Source organism: Orcinus orca, chromosome 7, assembly GCF_937001465.1.
Source record: "Orcinus orca chromosome 7, mOrcOrc1.1, whole genome shotgun sequence".
NCBI lineage: Eukaryota > Metazoa > Chordata > Mammalia > Artiodactyla > Delphinidae > Orcinus > Orcinus orca.
In genome coordinates this window covers 60,798,358-60,826,115 of record NC_064565.1, presented here as the reverse complement: position 1 = coordinate 60,826,115, position 27,758 = coordinate 60,798,358, and the positions used below count along the sequence as shown (strand labels likewise).

Here is a 27,758-nt window from a genome sequence, read left to right as displayed (position 1 = left end):
TCCAATTGTGACTATCTGACTACAGATTCCCAGCTTCTTGTATCACGCTGCCCCCCTCAGCCACAATAGAGTAAACGCAGCACCCAGTGAAGTGCTGTGTGGCTAGCTGATAAAATGTCCTGAATCGATGATTTCAAAGTGTAAGGTGTACTAAAAACGTAATTTCCTTTCTGCATGCAACATGGGCGACGATACTTGGATTTAATCCTAACTAGTTGCAAGTAATGCAGTCACTCAAGATCACCTGGACGTTAATTTTGCAAAAGGTACTATCAACTAAGGGAGATACACAAGGGTAATCCTGAGTTAGAAAGTACAGTTTTCCTTTCATGCACCTAATACCCGATAATAGGCAAATGTTATTAAGATCAAGTTAGTGACTTTGTAATCACATTACTAAGACATATGCCCATAAGAATCCAGTTCCCTGAACCATAGCAAGTTGCTTCTGCACAGATATTACCATTTAAGATTGTGTTCAGGAAAATAAAATCAATAATATCTCAGAAGAGAATGAAAGATCAGGGGGAAACATAAAAATGGCCTGTTAATAAATTTTCCAGAAATGCAGCTGGTAACAAACTCAGTCAGAAAAATATCCCCAGGGCTGAAATATCAATACCCAGCACGTCAGATACTTCTGAGTAATTTTCAGGTTCTAGTAAAAACACAAGATGGATTATGATAAATCAGACTTTCACAAATTCTTTAGACTACGGGTTCGCTTAAAGATCCACTAGCCTACTTCATTTTTTTTTTTTTAATCATCTGGACCCTTCAGAAAGAATCCTCTTAGCCTAATGTATACTTTCCAGCGTAAATTTCTATTTTAAAACCTGACAGGGATGAACCATATGTATTACTACTGCCACAATCCATGTAGCTCAATTATCTACGATTAGCTACAAGGTATAACGCACAAGAACTATGCAGATCTGTTTTTCGTGAGCTTGCTGTAGACTTTTACGGAATAAGTTGTCTTCTCCATCTCTCATCTCCTATCCCCGACACCTGTCACCATGTGTCACCAGAAGGTATACAAAGACACAGCCTGTGAAAGTCAGTCGCATGAGCCCATCTTCTTGCTGGTGAGCAGCTCTGGTAATGATGACAAAAGACTGAAATTATTCTTGGATTTCCCCTAGGGAGTTTAACATGACACCTGCCTGCTCACACGTAACAACATTTAGTCATGTTAGTGCTGCCAAGTGCCCTCCTCAGTGTGGCTCCATGCGTCAGGACCTCTGTGCAGAGGGACACCAGCCCCCGTCATTCCCTCCAGCACCTGGGCTCACTCCCAGTATCCCGCGCTCTCCCACCAGAGCTGAGTGTGGGATCCGACCTGTCTTCTCCTCCTTCAGACCCCATCCTCTCAAATGTAAGGACAGGGAATCACAAACACAAGATATGGTTTTGAAAGTAGGACTATAAAACCTCACCTGAAAGAAGCGTTACTTGCAACTTCAAACTTGACTTTCAGCCGACTCGGTATTTTTAGGACAAATTTACTTAGAAATCTGAATGGATTTGGGAAGTGTGGATTGGGCAACTGGGATAATTGGGCACAGGGAAGAAGAAAGTCCTAAGAAGAACATCTTCACCCTAAAGATGAATCACTCCCTTTATGGTCCCTAGGGGCGAGGCCTTGTTTGCATTTGAGTTCCATGGGGGAACTTGCAATGTGCGTAGAAAATAATTACCAAATAAAGACACTGACATTTAAATGGTCTCTCAGGTGGCAGAACCAACATGGTTGCTCAGTATGTATCAATAAGTTGAAAGGCAGGATAAACGTGAGCCCCAGGAATGTGAGTCAGAGTCGCCGACGCACTCTTATTTTAGTGCACACTCCCAGCTCGCCAGATCCCTGCAGGTCAGAGTTCCAAGCCTGCAACCCTGTGGAGATGCTTAAATGCATGCCTTTGCCTGCAGCTGCAAGTGCGCATTTCTGAAGGGAACACTACTATTCCTTTAAACTCACACATCCTCTAGAGATCTGCTCATGTCTCAATACTTACTAGACAGGGACTATTCAGACATTTATTTTCTGCTCAATTGCAGATTAATGTTCAGAAAGCTTACCTGAAAGGAAATATTTACAGTGAGGAAGACTGAAGAAATCGGCAAGGACTATGAAACATCAACAGTGAAGGAATGGCCCATTTTACATTAAGATGGTAATTTATTTGGGGGGACTTTCAAATATGAAATGACGATCTAAAAATCTGAGTGTCTTCAAGTATGAAGGTGGGTTTAGCAGATGCTGCTGGAGCCCTGCCAGATTCCCCCACCCCTTTCTCCCACCCTCGCAGGCAATTGTAGGTTTCTGGACAGTTCCCACATATACGCTCGGCTTCCCCTTTCATCTGCATTGCTCCACCTGAGGGCAGCGTGCTGGGCAATTAATGCCTGTAAGGTGTATCTTCCAAAGAGGCATGAGAGGAGCAAGATAAATACGCCGGCTTCCTACCCTACCCAGTTTCTTAGAGGGTCCCCCGGAAGGAGTGAGCCCAGGTGCCCCTAGCTGAACTCCTTACCTACACATTTTTATAGGCATTCCTCATTCCTCCTGTCAACTTCCCACTCCCTTAGGACACTTCCTGGGGTTTCCTCATAAAAAGCACTTGCAGCCAAATCCTTGTCTCCAGGTTAGCTTCTGGGCAAACAGGAGACTGGGGTAGCTAAACGTGGCCCTGAGTCCCAAGTTACACTGAGACCTCTGGGGAGGTCCTGGGCCTAACCAGTAATCCCAGAGAGATCCTACAATAGCAACAGAGACCAGCTTATCACTGACGGCTTTGCATCAGACACATCCTAAGTGCAATATCCCTTGGGTGACACCTGGGAAGACTTCCTTGTATTAGTAAAGCATCCTGGGTCTCCAAGGCCAATTCTACTGCATAACTAGCAGTGATGGGCTCTCAAAACAAAGAATTACCTATGACACATTACTGATATGATACCTGGTTTCTTCCTGCAGTCGGTTCCAGCTCTCTCTCATCTGTGAGTCCACTTGATCACACTCCTCCTACCTTCTAAAAACTTACTTACCCAGTCACCCTTAATAGTACTTATCCTCCCGTGCCTCGGTATTCACGTGGATCTCCACATGTGTGAGTGGAGTACTATAGGCCATGCCCTGGGCCAGGTGTCTTGACTATGATGTCTCATTAATTCTTCACAACAGTTAAAGGAGATAAAGTATTTAAGTGCTTTGCACCATGCCTGACTCAAGAGAAATAAAGATATTCTTCCTGGTGGTAGTATTAAAGCAATCCTGCAACACTGGGATTATTGTTATGTTATAGGTTGAGGAGAATCAGGCTCAAAGATATTCAGTAATTTGTGAAGTGTGGCTAACAGGTAGAAGAGTTGAGACTAGAAACTAGCCAATCTAATTACCTCCCATATACTTCCTAACTTATATGAAATTTAAGAACCTCTTTCTAAGGTTCAGTAGAAAGCTGATTATTAATTTAATCCATACAGGTTCTTTTCTCAATCAGCCAATTCACAGATTGAATACCTAATAATTCCAAATCACCAGGAAAATACCACACATTTGGCACTGCTCCCCCTCCAACCCTCTAATCCCAACATTGGGGCCCACATGACCCTCACCTAGAGGATCAAATCCATTCCAGGCTGGGGCTCTGATCCTCTTACTCAGGAGAAATGCAAGCAACCGAAGCCAGAAACTAAGAATCGCATCTGCATTTTTGCTTTGCCCACTCTGACCCTGTGCCCTGTTCTAATAACGGAGCTCCTGCATCAGTTGGACAAACTGGGTTTCTATCTTTCTGCGTCTCTGTCCCGATAACCTGCCGGTATCCTAATTCTTCTCAAAGTGGTAGACTGCCTCGTTGTGACAGCACTCCCCAGGCCCTGGCTCCTCTCTGGCACCGTTCTAATACCGGGCCTCGTCGTCGTCAGCCTGGCCACCCATCTCCATCACGGAGCCTGCTTCCTGCCTCCCTGCCCATCACCAGGCCCCACCCATCATGTTAGACCTTCCTCAGCCCTTCACCTGCTCACCTGGGGGCTGTGTTGCTCCCACCTCCTGCGTCCTCCCCCACCTCCTGCCCAGCAGCACCTGCACATGCCCTCTAGAAGGTGCCCATCTCCACCGTGGGCAGCCCCCAGCTTACAGGTTCTCCTCCTGCCCAGGTGGGCACCAACTGAAGTCAGGAGCAATATCTTGGTATGGTATGTGTTTCAGCAGAATAGGTGGGGTCTGGTTACTTCTGCTCCTAAAAGTTGGTGTTAGGTAAGTTAACAAAGGTGTCAACAATCTGGCCCTGCTGGAAGGCAGGGAGCGTCAGGCAAAGCACACACACCTGGAGGCACCAGAGTCGGCACACTCCACACCGAGCGGGAAGTGCCCTGGAGGCAGCATAGGGAGAAGAGGACGCGCCTTGCAGACCTAGATTCAAAGCTCATTTCTGCCAATTACTAATCCTGGGCTTTGGGAGAATGCTCCCAGGAGCCTCAGTATCCTCCCTTGCGAAATGGGCACAATCTTTCTCGTTCGATTATTAGCAGAATTCAGTATACGTGATAGATAGTCCAATACGGTTCCTGGCACACAGGTGCTCCATCAAAAATGGAAAATATTATTTCTGACTTAACCTATACATGTATATAAATATGGTTATCTACATGTCTAAAAAGCAAAGTGTATTTTTCTACTATTTAAGTAACAGAGAATCTCTTATTCATTTTGCATTCATCTCCAATTAATGATGGCTTTTTCAACACTTAAATTCCAAGTTTCTCTGTCCCCCAGTCTGGATGTCAAGTGGTTTGAATGATCTGCAAAACACTTCAGCTCTCTGGGGGAGCATGTATTCAAAGGAACCCTTCTGAAGAGTGCTGCTGTAAATCAAAGAATCCTTCTGCACTGCAACTAATCACCCCTTAATTTATCTGCTTTGAATGTCTGGATTACAGTATACTGGGTTTCCTTAAAGTAGGCATTCTCATAGGAGGCATTTTATTTGTTTGTTTCGTTATAAACATTACTACAGTATGGACATGGGAATGGTGTTAAGAAAGTCCACAGTTATGTGTCACTGATATCCAAGCTAATAAACGTGGACCTTGCACATGAGGTCTATGAGCAGCAGCTGAAATCTAATTTATACAAGTTAGACATTCTGATGAAATTTAAAACAATAAATTAGAAGAATTCTGTGTTAAGTACATCAATTTTTTGACTGCTCTGTAACTTTGAAGGGTATCCTTTTTTTTTTTTTTTTTTTTTTTTTACACGCAGGCTCAGCTGCCACGGCTCACGGACCCAGCCGCTCCGTGGCATGTGGGATCTTCCCGGACCGGGGCACGAACCCGTGTCCCCTGCATCGGCAGGCGGACTCCCAACCACTGCGCCACCAGGGAGGCCCAGAGGGGTATCCTATTTTTAATCATGCATATTTAACTCACTTCCTTATTAGTAGCTCAAGAAGTTAATTGTCTCACCGCATATTTATTGTTTTGGATACATGTTGGGTTAACATCAAGGAACAAACTGGTACTTTAAGTGTGTACACCCTGAAACAAATTTTTACAAAACAAGTAGTTTTACAATTTCTATTTTAGGCCTATAGGCAACACTTGCCATTAAGTCTGCTAGTGCCTGGGTTTATTTCATAAGCTGGAATTTAGTCCTGGAATTTACGAAGTGCTCCAAGTCCTTTTAGAAAATAAAAGTTTAATGGAACCTAATCTCTGAATTTGTCAAGACATTAGGGCGTATGTGCAGCCTTAAGGATTTACTACCAAGCAGGAAGGCAAAATACTAAGACAAATGTGTTTTTCTTCCTAACAAACAGCAAAGACAAGCTCTATTACTTTGAGAGCACTTCCTTGGAATCGGTGTTAGACACAGCACAACAAGATCAGGCAAGCTGGCTGCTGGAAGGTTCAGGGAGAATGGACTCGCATTAGCATCTGATAACTCACTCCGGGAGGCCAGCCCTGTTTCAGCAGAGAGCCAGTCTGTACTACACTGTGGCCCTGTCTTGCCTCTGCCCAAACCCAGAATTACATGCAACAAAACTAAATACAGTACTCGGATGCCCCAGGCAGGATGCTAAACAAACTCTGATCAGATCCTAACAAAGAGTGTGACCTAAGCATAGACAAGTAGTAAGAGATTACAAACAACCACTCTAGACTTGGCACCTTTCAGGTTTTATTGGCTTGATAAATGGGTTCAGAAGATGTTTCCAAATGACAGCAAGGTCTGAAAATAATGGGGTGAAATGAGAATGAACCAAAGAATCAGACAGACAAAAACAAAGACGGGGAAAGATAAAGCAACATGACAGAGAAACATGCCTATCCTCCAAATTTTACAAATATGCAACGCTTAAAAACATCTTTGTTGTATAGACAGAGGGTTTTAAAAAAAAAAAAAGCACATTTTACTTTGGGGAGAGAACCAGTAAGAGACCATTTTCCAAAAATTTGGCTAAAAATCGCCAGACAACTTTATAGAGACTGATGAAAAGATGAATAAAGTGATGACCAAGGCCAAGCTCAGCCCCATTCTCTGATCCCATGAAATGGCTGAACAGCACTGTTAAACTTGCCATTTCGAATACCAAGTGCAGTTCCTGCTTTTTCTATTCTAGCACTGCCCTCTTGTGGTAAAATGACAACATTGCAACCAACAGCATTCCACTTCAGGCAACCAACTTTTCTTTCCAAGTAGTAATAAAAAAGCACGGAAGCCCTGCTCCTTGCCAAGCTTCGTACTAAGTGCTTTATCTACATTAACTAATTTAAGGCAGGAACTAGTATCTCGAACTTACACGTGCTCTAACTTGCTCACAGTCACTCAGCAATTAAGTGGCTCTGAGGATTTCGAAAGAGGTCTGATTTAAACCATTGTGCACTGCATTAAGTAAATAGTAACACTTTAAGCATCTGTTATAGAAATATAAAAGTTTTAATGAATTAATAAAGCACCCCATTCCCTATTTTGCAGTATGAACTTCTATTTGCTCTGCAACCATCAGAAATTCTTCTTTCATATGACTGGGGAACTGTTATACTTTTTTGCTGTAAAGATTAGTTTAAAACTTTATTTTTAGGATTTAAATAGTTACCATGCCAAAGAGGCTCCTCACTTATAAAATCTGCAGAGAAAAGAAGGACCCTGTCTCTCTGGCCCCTCCCCCCCCCACGCACAGTTGGGTATTGTCTGAGATAGTGTGGTTTTTAAAACTATTTCTTGTTTTTAAGCTCCATATTTGTTTTATAACTTGTTCCAATGCTCACTCCTAACCTGAAATCCACTTAAACATGAAAAAGTCCACCCATAGTATTGATACTATTCATTCCAGTGGGAATGTAAAGCCTCTGGCTTTCAGCCCGTTAAGTTAATTAGGCCCCGGAGACAGGCAGCTTCTTGAGCACTCGAGTTCAGCTGTGGGCATCTGAAGGCCGCGCGTCCTGCTCAGGCTTAGGTAAGAAACCGAGGGTGGGGGCAGGTCTCGCTGGGAACTGGAGGATATATCCCCAGCAGCATCTGTGCTACACGAGCACGTGAGCCAGGCTGGGACACTCGGGGATAGTGAGGCGGTCCGTGGGCAGGGCCCCTTGCTGGGCATTCTCAGTTTCAGGGGGTAAGACAACGCACGGCCAGGCAGGAAAACGGCTGGGCAGCTGGGAGAGGGGCCTCTGACAGCCGCACAGGGACACAGGGGCAGGAGCACTTCCCAAGTAGGTTTTGTTTTACGGAGTAGTGGGACCAATATAAATCACAGGAAGACATTTCCAAGGACGGTCTCTAATAAAAGTTCGCCATAATAACAGGAATGGAATAATCCGTGTACTTCCCAGAGTTCTTAGCACACCCCTGGTTTCAAGGCTGTAACGCAAGAAACGAAAGCACCATGGCTCCAGCTCCTCGGGGAGGGTCTCGGGGAGGTACGGCCCACGTCCCTCTCCTCATCCGGAAGCTTTTGTCTCTCCCCTACCCCGGTTCGCGCTCGAGGCCTTGGACTGGGGAGACTACGGTGAAAAGAAAGCGGGGAAGCAGAGCGTAGGCCTAACCGCGTGAGAGGCAGAGAAGCTGGTCCCAGCCAGCGCGCGGCAGGCTCCTGTACCCCAGGGTGCCGGTCCCGAGCCAGGAGCGGACACAGGGCGGGGCAGCATCAGCGCGCCAGGTCGTGCCTCCCCGGCTGGCACACGTTGTGTTTCTAAACTGACTGGGCGGGCTGACCCCAAACAAGACCAGGAGGCGAGCCATCTGGCTGCCCGCAGCCCCATGGCTTTTCCCCTCCGCCCTCCCATGCCAGGAAAGGGCCTGAAGATTATATTACTACCTACCGGCGTGTTTCTGTTTTCCTCCTTCTCCCAAATGCGGAATCAAGGGCTTTCTTTGTTATAACGTTGGGCATCGGCGTGACCCCAGGGTATGAAGAAGGCGCCACACACCGCCGTGACCACCATGCGCGCGTACCGGCAGCGCCTGGGAGCAAGAGCCCTTTGTACCCGTAGCCTCCTCCCCAGGCAGATGGTCCCTCGTGTGGCTAACCTCAGCGTGGCTCGGGCAGAGCACCGGATTGGGTAAGGAAGTCAGGTGACTTCCAGCTCTATGGGCTACCACTGTGTCCTCCTGAGTGGGCAACTCATTCACCTGTGACCTAAGCAAGATGCAACACAGCTGGGTCGACCTAACAGCGGCTCAAACAAAAGAGTGCAAGTGAAATGCTTTGCACATGGTGAGATTTAATACTACGCTGCTCGTAGTGTATGGCCAATGAGAAATAAGGGTGACCCTCCACGGGAGGTCCAAAGAATTCGAAAAGAACCTGCCAAACCAATCATACAGAGAGCAAGAAGTGAGTTTTCTTACTCTGGTGAGCAGAAAAGTATAGAGGAATGATGGGAAGGGAGAAAAAGTAATATATCGAAACAGGTGGGAAAGTAACATGAATTTATGAGGCAAATAAGATACTTCTGCTCTGTGTATTCTTGAAGTTATAGTTATATCTTCCTATCATACATAAGAAATAGGGTGATTTTTTTTCAGAAGACATTCCCCCCAAATCAATAGTACCTAATAAATGTACGCCATAAAAATACTGTACCAGAATCTGGGAAGGGTTTTCTTCCTCACGTGTTTCTTATTTCAATCAGTGGCATCACCGCCCACCTCATCATCCAAGTCAGGCTCCTCCTTTTCTCTCAACCCCCTACACATCCCATCAACACCTCTCCCACCCTCTAACCCAGAAACCCTTTGAAGGGATGGGCCACGCTCATTTCACTGTGCGCGTCCAGGCCTGAAAGGTGGTGCAGGAGGGCCCACATGCCAGGGGCAGCCCAGCAGAGGGTGAGAAGCGGGCCTTCCCCAGCAGCACGCCTCAGGGGGGCTTGGAGGTGAGGCGTGGAGCTCTGAGTTCTGAGCTGGAATCGGAAATGCAGGAGGGTGGCTGCAGGAGCTGTAGGGGAAAAGCTGCTTCTCTGCACACTCGTCATTGCTGAACTGCTCAGCCCTCACTTTATCCCTTCCCCTTCCCACCCTCCGGATGGCACCTGTACAACCCTGAGGGTCAAGAATGTGAGCCCTAGGATCACAAAGAACTGGCTCTGACACCTAATGGCTGTGTAACCTGTAAAATGAGACTAATAATAGCACTGAATGGGGAAGGCGATGCAGGGAGTAGCCAGTGAAATAAAACTTGTAAAGTGCTTTGCACAAAGATGCCTCTAGTGGGCGCCCTGTTACCATTAGCCATTCCTGCCCTTATCTCACCATCCCGGCTCAGCTAAAACCCTACTGAGGAGCCGCAACTCAGAGATGAGGTTGGCAGTTCATCACCACCATCTCCTCTGACTTCTGACTCTCAGATGAGAAGAGAGGCATGCAGGGCAGGGTGAGACTTGAGGAAAGGAAATGGAGGGGCAGGCTAGCAAGAAACTGCCCTAACCACTTTTGAAGATTTGACTCTTTGCTGTTACCTCATTTCTTTCCTTAATTCTCTCTTAGTCTCTTTTAACTTTTCTTCTTTTTCTTTTACTGCCCCCTGCCCACCTTTTTTCGTGTGTGAACAGCAGGAAGAACATGAAATTTGGAGTGTGTCAGATGTGAATTCAATTCTTTTTTTTTTTCTTGCCTGCATTTTATAAAACTAAAATGAGTTTATTTTGCTAAGTCAAGCAGTAAAAAGAAGGAAATACTTCTCTTTTATAGCCATGTACCTCTAAAGCCACTGTCCAGGAATTTTCCAGCACTGACATTTTTGGTCCGCAGAGACCAAAAATAGGCAGATAAAGTTAGTCCCAGCAAAGATTCCACAATGTAACCAAACTTTCTTTACATACACAGGGGGAAAACAAACCCACAGATTTAATACAAATTTTTAAAAATGTGGCCTCATAAAACTGTCATTCAGTCATCAGTAAGGACTCTGCTTTACCTACTTAGTGGCGGACATTAACAACTCCTCTGGGCAGACAACGGTCAACGTAGTAATTAGCCAGAAAACTGTGACGGCTTGCAGTGGGTTCTTTTTCCTACAAAAATATTAATACTGCTGCATGAGGTTTCATATGATGCATGGCGACTTACTAAGTGAAAGAAATTGGAAAAAAACCTTGACATCAGAAAGTAAACAAAATTAGAGAGTTGCTCACATTCCAACAGGTATTTGTTAAGCATCTAGGAGGTATCCAAAATGTTTCTATAAGCCACAGAAATTTAGCTTCCTTTACCAAACACAGAATTATTGTAAAACCCAGTAAGCTTCATTTTGAAATGTCGAGTGAATTCAATTCTTAATTTAGCCACGTACATATGTGTGGCCCCAGGAAAGTTATACCTAAGGTCTCTGAGCCTTGTTTTTAAGCCCCTGTAAAATAGGACATGAATAACTAAAGATAAAGACAGTTAATATCCAAGGAACCCCTAACACAGTGTGACACGTGAAGGCACTTAGCAATGCTGTTGCTGGTCTCTAGGAATTCCAGGTCTTTTCTTGCTTCTCCTCCCATGGCCCATTGCCCAATCTCATTTTGCTCCCCACGATAGGGGTATAGGATGGTTAATTTTGTGTGTCAACTTGGCTAAACTATGGTAATCAGTTGTTCAGTCAAACACTCTATATTTTGCTATAAAAGTATTTTTTTAGATGTGATTAACATTTGCAATCAGTAGACTTTAAGTAAAGCAGATTACCTGCCATAATGTGGGTGGGCCTCATCTAATCAGTTGAAGGCCTTGAGAGCACATAGGTCTCCCTTGAGGTTTCCCAAAGAAGAAATTCTGCTTCCACAATGCAACATAGAAATTCTGCCTGAGTTTCCAGCTTTTAGACTCAAGACTGCAGCATCAACTTTCACCTGAAACTCCAGCCTGCCAGTTGCCCTGAAGATTTCAAACTTGGCAGTCCCCACAATCACATAAACCAATTCCTTAAAAGAAATATCTGTCTCTATCTATCTATCTATCCATCCATCTATCCATCTATCTATCTTCCTACCTATCTTTCTATCTATCTATCTTTCTATCTATCTATCTCCTGTTGGCATTGCTTGGCATCCTGTTGGCACCCTGTTGGCAAACCCTCACTTACATAGGATGCTACTCTGATTGGCTAACCCATAGACCTGATGTGGCCACATCACTAGTGGGCAGAGACCAGAGTCCATTACAAGGCTAGAGCAGCTAGAAATGGGTTTTTTTTGTTTCTCCCCTTTGAGCAACTTGCCACGAGAGAAGATTCAGCCATCTCACTCATCCTCCTTAGCTTCTTCCCTCCGTGTGGCTGGAACCCTGTCTTGCCCATCAGAGCTGGCTAGAAGGCTAGGATCACTGTCTGTCTCAGGCTACTCTTGGGAGGGCTGGAGGATGTAGAGGTCAATGTGTTTTCCTTGTTTCTTAGTGACTCTCCAAATCAATTCAGAAAACTCTGGTTGGACATTATGGCTGGACTCTGTGAAGTACACAGAGGAGGCAATAAGCCAGCTTTGGTATAAAACTAATTCCTAACAAAGTAAGAGAAGAGCAAGCCCAGCTCAGGAAACTTCTCTGCATTGGAGCTGAGGTCAAAACCACAGCTAAAATCTGGGGGCTTCCCTGGTGGCGCGGTGGTTGAGAGTTCGCCTGCCGATGCAGGGGACACGGGTTCGTGCCCCAGTCCGGGAAGATCCCACATGCCGCGGAGCGGCTGGGCCCGTGAGCCATGGCCGCTGAGCCTGCGCGTCCGGAGCCTGTGCTCCGCAACGGGAGAGGCCACAACAGTGAGAGGCCCGCGTACCACAAAAAAAAAAAAAAAAAAAAAAACACAGCTAAAATCTAAAGTCAAAAATTTACTAAAAGTTTTTAAAAACCCACAGCTAATAACAAAGTGTTGCTCAGCTATTCTTGGCTGGCACCCCATGGTGAGAGATAATTGGTCCAGGGTAACACTCCAGCAGCCCCTGGCCAAATACTATTCTAATACCATCAAAATCTCATGCCAGCTTTTAACATCTGAGGTGTCAGCACGTCACTGCTGATGCTATTTATCATCCCTTAGGAACATCTGCTCTGCTTTTTAAAATTCTTTCCTCATCTCTCTTGCTTATATTTCTTGCCTTCTCACCTTTCTCCTCCTTAATTTGCATCTTCCTTCCCTTTCCTCTCTTTCCTCACCTTTCTCTTTTCAACTTTCCACCCACACCATCATTACTCATTCAGGACCATGCAGAGGAGGAAGGAAAATCATCCTCTTCTAGGTCCTGTCCCCTCTGCACATCCACGGAGGTGCGACCGGGTGAAGGGAAGCATCAGGGGCAGCTGTGAGCCACGAGAGCCGGAGGGGACCCACCAGGACAGCAGTCTGCGGGGAAAAGGTGTGCAGAGATGCAGGACATGGGGTGACCTGAAAGGATGAGAAGTAGCCGAGAGAGGGGAATCACACGCTTCATCATGTTTCTTCGGAGTCAAATAGTACAGTGTTGGCTAAGAGCGTATGTTCAGGTGCCTAAGTCCTTGGGTTTTAATCTTGGTTCCCCTAATTTCTAGATATGTTACTTGGAGCAAGTGAGTTAATCCCTTGAGGCCTCAGTTTCCTCATCTGTAAAATGAAGCAGTAATGTGACCTACCTCATAGGGTTATTGTGAGGGTTAAAGGAGTAAACACCTATTAAGTGCTGAGAACACTGCCTAGCACATAACACATACCCAAGAATTGCTAGCTGTCCTCGGTCCCACTGGGAAACGGAGGCAGCTTACAAGAATCCAAACCCACCTCCCCCGTTGGGCTGCTCTGAAATCCAAGAGGAAACTGGCCCTGTGAGAGAGGGGAGAGGGACAGTACCACTGAGGCTAGCGGGCACAGATTCCGGGCAGTTTCTCATGGAACTTTTGATGCAGTGGTGCATAGAAAAGGTACACTATTGGTTACGTAGAACTTGGGCACTGGCCTGAGGTCCTAAGCCTCCATGACAATGGGTGGAACACAGGCACCCATACTCCACACTTCAAATGTCCACTTACCAACCATCCACTTGTTAGGTGGTAACTGCCCACAACTCCAACACGCACACAAGTTCCTACAAAATTTACACCTCAAGTTGAGGCCGTCATGAATGTTTCTCACATTCGAAGTGTGCCACATCTGGAGAAGGCTCGGAAGCACTGTCTTAAACATGGTACTTGGCTGGAGGTTATTTGTCCCTTTAACTGATTCTTTGATGTTTCTTGATATTTCTTTCTGATTCTGTAGTTAGCCAATTCTCTTCCTTCAGTTTTTATCTGAATCCTGAATATGTGGAACATTGGAACATTCTCATACTGAAGCTTGACCGTATCCTCTAGAGGGGTGTCCTTTTGAGATGAGAGGTTCTTGGCTCTAAGTAGGAAGGTTCTGCACATTTAGGCCACATGGAATAATGACGGAGCAAAAGTCACTGCAGATATGAAAGGAGACTCTGGGTACAATTTTCTTTTTTTTTTTTTGCAGTACGCGGGCCTCTCACTGTTGTGGCCTCTCCCATTGCGGAGCACAGGCTCCGGACGCGCAGGCTCAGCGGCCATGGCTCACGGGCCCAGCCGTTCCACAGCATGTGGGATCTTCCCGGACCGGGGCACGAACCCGTGTCCCCTGCATCGGCAGGCGGACTCTCAACCACTGCGCCACCAGGGAAGCCCAGGGTCCAATTTTAAATTCACAAATATTATGGGATGGAGGGCAAGAAGAATATGAGTTTTATCTATCAGGATGCCAAGCTCCTCAGAGGTGACTGATTAGGATAAAGGAAGCCTATGCTGCACTTTAGGAAAAAAAGTATTACTGGCCCTCCCACATTTGACAAGTTGAGGTAGAGAAAAAGTGAGGGATATTTGGGGGACTGCACCGACCACGTTTCCCCTGCATTGCTGGAGCTCTTAAAAGGCCGACAAGGGGATCACTTCTAGGACGGAGAAAAGTCAGGAAACCAGACGGAGGAGGATCTAAGGACAAACCTCGGAAGACTTGCTTCTCCTTCCCCTTTCTCACATTTCACCTTACGTAACTGAAGTTTCTCACTGCAATGGACTTGTTGCATTTTCCAAATAGAGAGCAAGCTCCTGGAGAACAGCCCATGTGCTCCTGCATTTCATGTTCCCACACCCGGCGCCACACTCAAATCACGGAAGACATTCACTATATATGTTTCTTGAGTAACTTAATAAAGGAACTCAACACATACTTGCTGAACTCCTTACTGTGGGAAAGAGGAAGTGGCTTGGAAAATGTAATTTTGATGGCATCCAAGACAGAGAGATAATGTATCGTTTAAAAGTAATAGCTCTTACTTTAAGACAAAAAAAAGAATAAGGTATCTTACCTGGTGACTGCTGGTCTCAGAAACTTTAACATCCAAAGACCCTGCCAGGACAGCATACCAGTTGGTTCCAATATCACCCTGGCGAAATACTGGAAAAGAAACAGCCATGTAAGTAGACCAAATGTAAGTTGGTTTTACCACGTAACCTGATAGTTTCTCACTGGTTATTGTGAGCCTAACTTGGACCTAGATGAGCTTATCAACCTTCCTCTATCTGTTCCCACCAGAACATGCCAAAATTTTCTTTCCCTCTTCTATCAACAAAGCTATATCCCATTTATTCAACGTTCCATGAAGTAGAACTCTATTAAACAGAACTATTTCATATTTACAGAGCAGCAATAAGGGATGATAACCCTAAATGCTATAAGATCCTTTGAATGTAAGAAGAATTGACTGGTATTCTCTGTAATTTATCTTAAATATACTTCACTGTATTGTGATTCTTGGAAAATTATTACTCTAAATGGGGTACGTGTTAATAAGACTATGGGACTCAACAAAACTAGCTCACCACCCCAATTTCCCAAATCTATTTATATTAAAAGCAACATGCTTTCTAGAATAGAATGTCTCCTTTTAAGCTAACCAATGGCTGATTAAGAAAAATAAAATCTGTTTTAAAATTTTTAACTACTGTATTTTCATTGTCCATTTTCTTGTTTATTTTATAAATTCACTGCTTTTAGGCATTACGAGTTAACTACTCTCTGGAAATGATTCTCATCAGAAATTTCTGAACTTAATTTTGCTTTACTTTTGTAATCTCAGAGAGAAAACATTTAGTTATTTAAAGAGAACCTTAGTTCTCATATCCATGTTAAGACCAGTAGTTTGGAAAGTCATTCTGAAACACCGGTTCAAAAATCTCATACAGACCCAACTATCCTTTTAAATATCCTAGCTAAATAACTAGATGGAATGATCTGATATTTTAAAATTCTTCTCACAGAGTCAGAAGTCAAGTGGCTCAATGAAAAATCACATGACAACTCAGTGGGACAGTTACGTTCTGACAAGGCTAGTGCTCAGTGCGTACGAGGAAGCTTCTGGGAGCCATAATTAATGACGACAAGCTGTTCTAAGCTCTCTGACTGAGACATGCTGTGGAAAGGCAAGAACACCAATAGCATCCTACCAGGTGCAATGATAAGCTTAAGATGGGGGATGGCTGAGTTTATAGCTGGCCTCTCGAGTTACTCTAGCCTTTGTAAGGGACTTATTTTAGAGTTAGGGCTTTGCCTTTCATGAACTTCTTGGCCCCCAAAGACATTATCATCTGCCAATCAAATTCATATTACACATCACAGAAGATTCATTTTGAAAATGACCTTAAGAAATAGAAAACAGAGTCTCAGCTCTAAAAGAAGGAAGTTCCCGCTATCAGTAAGAATAAAAATATTGGTTTGAAAACCGTATGTGTGGATGATTTTTTTTAATAGAAGTATGACTATGTTTTTGCATGTGTGCATATGGGAAAACATCTTGAAGAACACACACAAAATGTGAACATCAATCTCTGGATTTGGGGATTGTAGGTGATTTTTATTTTGTCTTCTAAATTTTCTACAGTGATGTTGTGACAGATCCTGATAGGTTCCCACTCAGAATCACGCCCTCCCTTCCTCCTATTTAACTGAACATGGATTTGATACAAGTTCCCACCCTACTCTAATGGGTCGAATTCTAAGAACGTATTTCTTCCCTAGCTCCACTGGGGTAACCATGATTGGTCTAAATCAGCCCTGGTGATTCCATGATCTCTGCCAGTGATTGGTTTAAAGATGGGCACATGATGCAATTCTGGCCAATGAAACAATACAGGAAGTCTGCTGGGGGATTCTGAAAAAGAGACAAGAAATAGTCCTTCAGCAGGAATGTTGTGTATCAGCACACAATGCCTCCAACTGCTGTAGTTAGTTGTATCAGAACCATTTGGGACAAATCTGAGCACAAATGCCAACACCTGAGGATGCAGAGCAAAAACAAATAAACCAACAAAAAAGATGGGAGGAACCTGGGACCTTAATAATGTCATTGAACCACTAAATCAACCAACCCTGAAGCCATCCTTCCTCAGGACTGCTTATACATGAGTAATTGATTTTCCCCCTTTGTATGAGCTATTACTCAAGCCAGCTGGATGGGAGCTTTCTGTTACTGCAGTATAAAGCATCCCAACAAATAGAATAGCACTACTTTCTTAATAAGAAAATACTTGGGTTTTTTTTTAATGCAGCTGTTACCCTATCATTTTACTCTCCCTACCCCTTTGGTCACATCTGGAATAGACGTTATCACTGAGGTTAATTTGAGACATTGCTATTGTAAAATCAGCTATGCTTTAAGTTTTTAAATTACTATTATCATTAGTTAAGAGACCTTTTGTCTTGTTTAATATCCTGCTGGCTCCCATATTTCTTGGGTTACAGAAAATAATTATATTTTAGAATTTCTAAGGATACTGCTGAATGTATAAATCAGTACATCCTTCCAGCTCCATCTGGAAAGTAGGCTGCCCTGGAAGAACCATTTACGTGCTGTGGATGAAGGAGTTAAGGAAATGCCTACATGGAACTGAATAAATAAAGGAGAGGGAAATGTCAACCTCATATCTTTGACTGAAGCTCACATATTTGGCACACAGATACCCCATTTGCTATCCATCCCCACAGGGTAACCACAGATGAGCACAAACATATACATGAAAACACACCACTGGAGTTGCATTTCTTACATGTTATTCCTTTTTCCAGATTCTCATAATAACCACATAAGCAAATCTGATGAAGGAGATTTGGGTGAAATTTCTCAAAAGCTTTAACTTCTTTCAGCCGCGTGAAGATTATATCCACATCTTCACTGGATCGTTCTAATGGCCTATAAAGGGGAGAAAAGGCACAAGGCTAGATCAGAAAGAACTTACTCGAGTCAACATGCATTATTCTAACTATATTTAAAATTTTGCAAATATACCAATTGCAAATATTTTACTGCAAATATTTATCCCCCTATAACCATTATAAATATTTCCAGGGCTTCGTCAACTGTTCACCTTAAATCTCAAATACTGCAGATGGTGTGATATTGTGATTTACAAGAAAAAAATATAAAATAGTAAGAAATAAGAAATTGTTCACTGTTCCTTGCACAGAGCTCCTAAAACTCTTGTAATTTCTTATATGAGAGCCACATGGGGCCTCTTCAGTTATACTATTTGGCCTCTTGTCCTCAGTTCCTGAAATGCTTAAGAGCCATAAAAGTGAAATGGGTGTCAAGCCCCCTTTCCACCACAACCAAGTTTATGTTAATGAGGGGACTTTTGGAAAACTCCTAGGTAACCTAAGGATGGAGACTGGCTGCCTGGAGAACCACTCATGTGATTAGAGGGTTGGAACTTTCAGCCGCACCCCTTGACGTGGGGGTGAAGGGGCTGGAAATTGAGTTCAGTCACCAATGGCCAATCAATTTCATCAAGCATGCCTAAGTACTGAAGACTCCATAAAAATCCCTGGACAACGGGGTTCAGAGAGCTTCTGGGTTGGTGAACACCTGGAAATGTGGGGAGAGTGGCACTGGGAGAGGGCGTGGAAGCTCCATGCCCCTTCCCATACTTCGCCTGTACACCTCTTCCACCTGGCTGTTCCCAAGCTACACCCTTTCATAGTAAATCTAGCAAGTAATTGTTTCGCTGAGTTCCGTGAACTGCTCTCTAGCAAATTCATCGAACTCGAAGAGGGGTTTGTGGAAACCTCCAATTTATAGCCAGTCAGTCAGAAGCACAGATAACAACTTGGACTTGCAGCTGACATCTGAAGTTGCACGTGTGTGGGGGCGGGGAGCAGTTTTGTGGGACCGAGCCCTTAACCTGTGGGATCTGATGTTATCTCCAGGTAGACAGTGTCAGAATTGAGTTGAATTGTAGGACAGCCAGCTGGTGTCACAGAATTGCATAATGTGTGGAAAACCCACACACCTGGTATCAGAAGTGTAGGGAGTATGGTAGTAGCATGAGGGTAAGGGAAACACAGAAGGAGGAGTTTTCCTCTACAGATGGCTATACTTACTCAAAATTGAGGTCCCAAACACAAATGCCTGCCGGGGCCTATTAGGTAGAGTAAATGATTATACAAAGAGCCAAATATAAGGAAAAAAATATCTACTATACAAAACCAGTGGTAAAAGCAAAGACAAATTGCAAACTGCAGAGGTGGGGCTGTCGACAGGGAGCAGGCCTTATTGGCTATTTTCCTTATCACTGGCTTTCTGTGGAAACATGGGGCCAGACGTCATGTGTTTCAGCTGTTCAGGGAAAGATATCTAGACGTTTGTTCACATTTCTTAAACATTGTGTGGGCCACACACAAAACATCTATGGACTAGATCCAACTTGTTGACCACCGTTTTGCACTTTCTGGATTAAGACGAACTGGAGAAGTAAACAAAAATGGGATAGCTTTACAGATTATATAAACTATTTTCTTTCTTTTCTTGGAGCCGTTTTCCAGGTCTATTTGTTCTTTGATAGATATGTCCCGTTCTACAGAAAATATTCACCTCCTAAATGCCCCCAGAACATTCTGGGATCAGAGGAAACGAGGGGGGCCAGGATGTGACCGAGACAGGTAATGCTCACCAAATTCCCACGTGTTCCCTGACATTTTTACCGGCTTCCTTTGTAGTTATATTGGAGCCACGCTCTGGCCAGTGGACTGTGAACAAATTGAGCACGCATCACTTCTGAGGTGAAACGGTTAAGGGCCAGCCTCAGCCACAACTCTGCAGTGTGTGATGGGTTACGGTGTCCCTCCCCCAAAATATGCTAAAGCCCTAATACCCGGTTCCCATGAGTGTGACCTTATTTGGAAAGAGGGTCTTTGCAGATGCAATCAAATTAGGATGAACTCACACTGGATTAGAGTGGGCCATAAGCCAAGGACTGGGGTCCTTACAAAAAGAAGGACATTTGGAAACAGACACAGGGAAGATGGCCAGGTGAAGGCGGAGGCAGAGGCAGGAGGGACGCATCTCTAAGCCAAGAAACACCAAGGATTGATGGCAGCCACGAGAAGCCGGAAGGAGGCGAGGAAGGAGATTCCCGAGAGCCTTCAGGGGGACCTGGCCCTGACGACACCTTGGTTTTGGACTTCTGGCCTCCGGAATCGTAAGAGAACACATTTCTGTTGTTTTATCCCACCCAGTTTGTGGTCTCTTGTTTCAGTAGCCCTAGGAAACTGATGAGAAGGCAGGTGCTTCAGATGCTACAGCCGCAAGATGGAGACTTTGTCGAAGTGACAAATAAACCGCCACTGTGTGAAGCCCCGAGATTTTGGTTGGGGGAGGGGGAGTGTTGTTAATACAGCATCACCTAGACTAACATAGAGGTCAGGACTACACGGGCCAGAGTCCAAGGAACTTGGGACATTATCAGAGGAAGACAGATCCCACCATGAGAGATGCACATTTTTGGAGGACATGAGCAGGTGACCTGTCACTAAGGGGAAGACCTAAGACACAGCTTTCATGAGTTTAATTGAGAGGCTCTTCCCCCACCCGTCACACTTTTAGGCCCAAGATAATTCTTCTAGATTCGAAGAATCTGCTTACAACCTCGGCGGGCCTCCCAATTAACCTCTACTCAAAGGGCCTGAGCTCTGCTTCCCAGGGAAGAGGGAGGAAAATCCTGATGCATTAGTGCCAGTTTATGAGATGACCAAGTGTCCGGAAGAGCTGAGAGCTTTGCAGGCTTACCGGGGAAGGTACAGCACACTGGGCACAGGGCCTCTTTCCACCTCTTGTCCCGTTGGAAGGGCCTTATCAACTCCCTACCAGAAGCCATGTTCTCAAAAGTCAAGGGGCTCTGAAACAGGTGCTAGAATTTCAGCAGTTAATAAAGGGGTGCAGACAACTTTCAGTGAGAGCCTTTGAGTGTCCGGTGGGAAAGCATTTCCCAAGCAGTGAAGGCGCAGTGGCTGGCAGAGCTACCCTCGACAGCTCTAGCCAGCGGAGCGCACTTCATGGGAAGCAGTGTCGGCACGAGCAGGGGTCACACCCAGCCACAGCAAGCAGCCGTGTGAACCCCACGGGGCTCCGCTACAGAAGCGCGGGCACTAGCCTGCATGCCCAAAGCAATGGCGACATTTAAGTCAACCGGAGGGGGGAATCACAAGGACCAGATGAGCTGGAAATTGGCTGGACATTGATATGGTGGATTCGACTTAGTGACACAGGAAAAGAGAGAGAGATTAGAATCCCTCTTCCATCAGGAGGGAAAGCAGCATCCCACCTTGTTTATTCTCCCCAGAGCATGTTCCATATTAGGAAGGCAGACCAGGGAGGCCTAAAAACATGTTTGGTCCAACACTCTCCGGAAGAAACTGAAAACAGCAGGAAAAAAAAGCACTTACATACTTCCATACAAACCAAAACAAGCACAAGAGAACTTCAAGATTCATAACCAGATTGTGTGAGGCCCAGTGACAAAAGACACTTGGAAAGACAGAGCTAACGTGAGATAAGCGGGACGAGCATGAAAGCTCTCTTCCTGAGATTTTCTGTGGGCACCCCAAAATTAGGTCCTAATAATGTCTCCCCCATTGTTTAAACATTTAAGCCACAGAAACTATGAAAAGCAATGTTTTCTCTGACATTCATGGAGTGGGGAAAATTCCATTCAGCTATTAACGGACATCTTTACCAACCTACCTCTGCAACCTACCACAGGTGATAATCCTTCCATTGCCCCACTTCTCTTGGGAATCTATGATTTCCTAATGCCACATACATTCTCCTCTCTGCAGAGGTCATGCCTGGTACTTCCTTCATAGATCCCATGGTATTCAGTAGAGGGCCAAGCACACAAGAAGTCCTTGGATGCGACGTTCCACAGCGACCTCAAACTGGACTCACCTTCTCTCCGACATCTGCCACTGCACCTGCACTCCTTATTGCCATGCATGGAGCAGGCTCGTCCTCTCTCACCATGTCCAGCTAATTCTACCAACTCAGTGTCTCTCAAATCCATCTCCACTTCTTTTTTTTTTTTTTTTTTAACATCTTTATTGGGGTATAATTGCTTTACAATGGTGTGTTAGTTTCTGCTTTATAACAAAGTGAATCAGTCATACATAAACATATGTTCCCATATGTCTTCCCTGTTGCATCTCCCTCCCTCCCACCCTCCCCATCCCACCCCTCCAGGCTGTCACAAAGCACCGAGCCAATATCCCTGTGCCATGCGGCTGCTTCCAACTAGCTATCTACCTTACATCTCCACTTCTTAACCCCTCCGGCCACGGCCTCATTTGAGTGTGAATGAAGGGCACGTGAAACACGTACAGGGCTAGCAAGCTGAACGGCATGGCAGTCCTGGCCTAGGCAGCTGGAGAACCTGGGTTTCATCTAATAGTCAGCAGAAGTATTCGAAGCAGGAAGGTGGCATGACTGGATGTACATTTTGGAAAGATCACCTTGACTGCAAGTAAAGGCAGGTGGGAGCGTGTAAAGACCAACAGCTAAGAGACCAGTCAGGAAGCTCTTGCAGTATTTCAAAATGATGATGCAGGTTTCTCTAATTATAGCTCACTCTACACTCCTTTCCTTAAGCGTACATCTGGTCCCCTAAGTAAAAGTTCCAAGTTCAGAGAAGTTATTTTCCTTAGCCAACCCTCTGACACCCAGGACCCGTGTTTTAAATCACTTTTTCTAAAAACTTCACATTTAAAACATGTTCAAACAGCAGTAGAAAGAATCATTTACAAAAGAAGACACTGTGGTAGGCAGGATCCTAGGGTGACCCCAGTGACCCACATCCTTATATAATCCCCTTAAGGGTAGGCAGAAGCTCTAATTTACTTCTGGTCAATAGAATATGGCAAAAGTGTAGAGATAGCACTCCCACGATACGTTACAATATAAAGCAAAGGTAAAGAGATTTTGCAGATATAATTAAGGTCCCTAACCAATTGACTTTAAGTTAATCACAAGGAAGATTTTTCCCAAGTGGGCCTGACCTAATCAAGCAAGTCCTTTAAAGGAGGGTAGAAGAAGTAGGAGATTCTTTCTTTTTTTTTCAATTAAAAAAAAAAATTACTTATTTTTGGTTGCATTGGGTCTTTGCTGCTGCGTGCAGGCTTTCTCTAGTTACATTGAATAGGGGCTACTCTTCATTACGGTGTGCAGTCTTCTCATCGCAGTGGCTTCTCTTGTTGTGGAGCACAGGCTCTAGGCACGCGGGCTTCAGTAGCTGTGGCACGCAGGCTCAGTAGTTGTGGCTCGAGGGCTCTAGAGAGCAGGCTCAGTAGTTGTGGCACACGGGCTTAGTTGCTCCGTGGCATGTGGGATCTTCCCAGACCAGGGAATCGAACCCATGTCCCCTGCATTGGCAGGCGGATTCTTAACCACTGCGCCACCAAGGAAGTCCCAAAGTAGGAGATTCTTTTGCTGGCCTTGAAGAAGGAAGCTGCTATGTAGCAAAAGGGCTACGTGGCAAGGAACATATGAGGCCCCTGGCTGACAGCCAGCAAGAAAACAGGGACTTCAGTCCTACAACTGCAAGGAACTGAATTCTACCAACAACCAAGTGAGCTCAAAAGAGGTCCCCAAGTCCAGATAGGGACACAGCCCAGTCAGCACCTTGATTTCAGCAGAAAATGCAGACAAGCCTGCCTAGGCTCCTGCCCCACAGAACTGATTAGGTAATAAAGGTGTGATGCTCTGGGCCACTAGGTTGTGGTGATTTGTTACCCAGCAATAGAAAACGAATACAGACACAAAGTCTTTTCTCACCCTGACTCAGTTCCTTATGACCAGCTTAGGTTCACTTCCCTCACAGAGCTTTTCCTAACAACGTTCTCATCCTTCTCTGAAGTCCAATTGATATCATTTCTTTTTGGAATCTTATCACATTATTTTACTCTTTCACATGTCATGCATGCAGCTTCTGTCTTCTTGCAGATACCATCATTCTTCTATGCATTCATTTGGTGAATACTATTTGGATCTTATTTTTTATTAACTACTGCATCACTGTTTTCCTGTTTCGTTTTGGTTTTTTTCTTCTCATGGTTCTTTAGCTCTTCAGGATGAATGTTACTGTCCGTCACTGAAAACTGTCTAAATCAGACAGCAAGGTCAGACAGAGGTTAACCCATCTAAGTTAAAAAGGCACAAACTAAAACCACTGTCGATAAAATAAAATCCTTTTAAATATTATATAAATTGTAATGGTAAATAATGCCTTAAATTAGCATTACAAAAAAGATAATTTTATTAGAATGTGTTTATGATTTTGAAAGGCGTGGTTTTAACAACTTATTTATAACTTTTTATCACATCTACCTTTCAAATTAATGGCACTCAAATAAATAAGACTTAACTTTGCAATATGAATTATCAAAATCTATGGAATTATAAATGACTCTCTGCCAAACACATCCTTTCATGAATACACATTCATTTTATTTATCCATTCGGTAAACTGTATTGCTTTCCTACCTTACCTTAGCTACCTTTCCCTGGAAGAACAGAGGTGAGCAACACGCCAACCCTACCCACCAGGAGCTCACAATCCAGTGGGGAAGGGAGCCACAAAACCAAAATTAGAATACTGTATGGTAAGTACTGTAACATGGGTACCCACGATGTTCTGGGCTGCACCTTGTTTTACTACAAAGAAGGCAAACATGGAAACTACCAAAGTCAGGTGTACGAGGGATAGCAAAGGTTCTGGATTCCAGGTGCTGCCCACGTGTTATAATGCAATGTGAAAATTTAATGTGCTCTTAAATCTTAATTCAGTCAGCTCAGGATTATCTAGGGACTAATTAACCAGTTTCTGGATTAGTCAGAGCACGAAATAATAACACACAGGCATCTGTGGGGAAAAGTGTACAATAACCATAAAATCAGCAAAACATCTCCTCTTAGATGACTTCTGTTGTTTGACTATATGATAATCAATATGCAAATCCTCTGCCGTGAGGTGGGCCCCACCCTGACCAATCTGCTGAGTAAGCCCCCCCCTCCTCCCCTCACCTCCCACAGAATCTCTGGGGGACCTTTCAGGACAGTGGATCCCAACACCCAGCAGTCAGACCTGTGGGAGGCGTGCAGGAAGTAGATGAAGAGGGAAAGGAAAGGAGGGAAGGGAGGCAAAGTGCTCTCTGCCCAGCTGCCTTCCCATAGTCGTGAACAGAAGGCTCACCCAAGAAATGGATAATAACGGTTGTAACAGTACATTGTATAGTGTATCTTGTACACCATATACACTATATATAGTGTATCTTGTACACTATACAGTGTATCTTGTGGGAATGTATATAATGCTTAATTTCCTCCACTACTTCACTTGTATTTTTTCTAAATTTCCAGATGTCTTCTGAAGATCAGTAAATGTATTTCAGAACATTGGGTGTAATGCTAAATAAATACATTTGCATTAAAATGACTTTGCGGTTCGTTTTGTCTCCTTGTGCTTTAACAGTAATTTAGGATTATAAAGAGCTAGCCCCCACTCCTAATGAACTGTTAAGTCCGAGAAAATACATGGGAGCTTTATAAATTATAAAGGGCTACAGAAGCTATTCTTATTATGAGTATCATCAGCTTCATCATGATCATTAGCCACAAAGACCTTTTAATGATGAAAGCAACGAATAAAGTGCTTAAAAACATATATTAGAATTCTCTTGTAGTTTTGGAAGGGTTTATAGATAGGTGTGCATGTATATTTTTCTCTCTATTGTAACAACAGTAAGATCTCAAACAATACGTGCTTGATAATCTCGTCCTTTTCATAACACTATTAACTTTTTAAAAGGCTTTGAAATGTTCATCAAAAACATTTTACACAGAGGCTAGGTAAGTATTAGTATGCTAAAATCATGTGTGTATAATGCCAGTGATGACGTGGATATATCAAAAGTCTTTGAAACTCAAGATGTTTACCACTTATCATGTTATTTTAATTATATGGTTATTAACCACTTAGAATACTGAAATGTTGACTCTTTACTAATTACAAGTTTTCCCAACAACGTCAACAAAATTCAGAAAGAAGGTGTTGAAAATGCATTCATTCAATCTGCGTGTCTGTATGAGAGAAGAAAGCACTCGGGTGATACAAAGAGCATGGTTCCTGCGCTGAGGAAGTTCAAACTGAGTTAGGGAGAATTGTACACATACAGCAATTATCAAGGTGAAATGTAGTAAGAAGTGCAATTAAAATAGGAAAGAAGGAAATATGAATTCAGAAGAAGAACAGATATCACTGATGGATGCAAGTTCTACAAAGACTTCATGAAGGCACTATTGTAAATTCTTCCTAAAATCAGTTCTTTCTTGTTTCTCTTTTCACGTCTATAGAACCACCACTGTTGCGTCATTTATTCCTAAAAAATGTGGTGTCAGTAGGGCTCCTCTCCCTAGAGACCTGTTCTATTGACTTTTCTCCCTATGAGTTTCTTACCTACCAACCTCCTAACACACACACACAGATATACACATGCATATCCATATGTACAGAGATGTATACACACAGATGCATACACACATATGTACAAACACATATACAAACACACACATACACACGGATAAAGATTCTTTGTTGACCAAAGTGTGGTCAGACTCCCGAACCTTTTCCTAGACCCATCTGTGTACTTCTTTGTAAAATGCAGTTTTAGCAAGAACCTTGCTAAAAAGTCAGTTTAACCAGAACCTCCCCACTCCTGATACCTGACCACCCTCCATATCTGATTGGGTTTCTCATCCTCCGCTATCCCCCAGACGATATAGGATCACCCTTGTCTTCAGCAAGAATCCCGTCGGGTCAATTTAGCCAGAATCCTCCTTACCCTTGATGTTTCCTCTCAGTAATTTTCCAGCCACTGACTTCCTCCCACCCCCGACACCTTGCTCCTTGGCTGTAAATTGCCACTTGTCCATGCTGTGTTCGGAGTTGAGCCCAATCTCTCTCCCCTGCTGCAAACTCCTATGGTGCTAGTCCCTATGCCTGACTCAATGGCCCTGAATAAAGTCTGCTTACTACCTTTAATAGTTTTTTTTTTTTTTCCTCCTTTGCGGCACGCGGGCCTGCCACTGCCGCGGCCTCTCCCGCTGCAGATCACAGGCCCCGGACGGCGCAGGCTCAGCGGCCATGGCTCACGGGCCCAGCCGCCCCGCGGCATGTGGGATCCTCCCAGACCGGGGCCCGAACCCGCATCCCCTGCATCGGCAAGCGGACTCCCAACCACTGAGCCACTAGGGAAGACCCGCTTACTACCTTTAACAAGACTCAGTGTCTTTTTTTCTTTAATATAAATTTATTTATTTATTTTTGGCTGCGTTGGATCTTCGTTGCTGCTCGGGGTCTTGCTCTAGTTGCGGCGAGCGGGGGTTACTGTTCGTCGCGGTGTGCGAGCTTCTCATTGCGGTGGCTTCTCATTGCGGTGGCTTCTCATTGCGGAGCACGGACTCTAGGCATGCGGGTTTCAGAGCTGCAGCACGCAGGCTCAGTAGTTGTGGCATGCGGGCTCCATAGTTGTGGCTCACGGGCTCTAGAGCGCAGGCTCAGTAGTTGTGGCGCACGGGCTTAGCTCCTCTGCAGCATGTAGGATCTTCCCAGACCAGGGCTCGAACCCGTGTCCCCTGCACTGGCAGGCGGATTCTCAACCACAGCATCAGCATCTTTTCCTTTAACGTCACACACACACCCAGCCACTCCCACCCGCACATGAGCGCACCCCTCAACTCAACCAACTGCCAAAATTCTCCCTTGTCTATTGATTCTGCCCATGTTCAGGGTGACTCTCAGAAAAAAATCCCATTGATGGACCCCAGGTGCAACTGCAGTTTTTGTTTGTTTGTTTGTTTGTTTTTTGTGGTACGCAGGCATCTCACTGTTGTGGCCTCTCCCGTTGCGGAGCACAGGC

General features: G+C 44.5%; 1 protein-coding gene across 4 annotated transcripts in view; it reads right to left on the bottom strand.

Annotated features, from left to right (window-relative positions):
- The window catches only part of RAPGEF4 (Rap guanine nucleotide exchange factor 4), a 320,536-nt gene that overhangs the window by 245,447 nt on the left and 47,331 nt on the right, over window positions 1-27,758 (bottom strand). For all 4 annotated transcript variants that reach the window (XM_004267312.4, XM_004267313.4, XM_049712252.1 and 1 more), the window contains exons 2-3: window positions 17,567-17,709; window positions 14,830-14,918 (exon numbers count right to left, since the gene is read on the bottom strand). In XM_004267312.4, coding sequence (XP_004267360.1) covers window positions 14,830-14,918; window positions 17,567-17,709 — 232 coding nt within the window. The remainder of the gene's footprint in view (window positions 1-14,829; window positions 14,919-17,566; window positions 17,710-27,758) is intronic.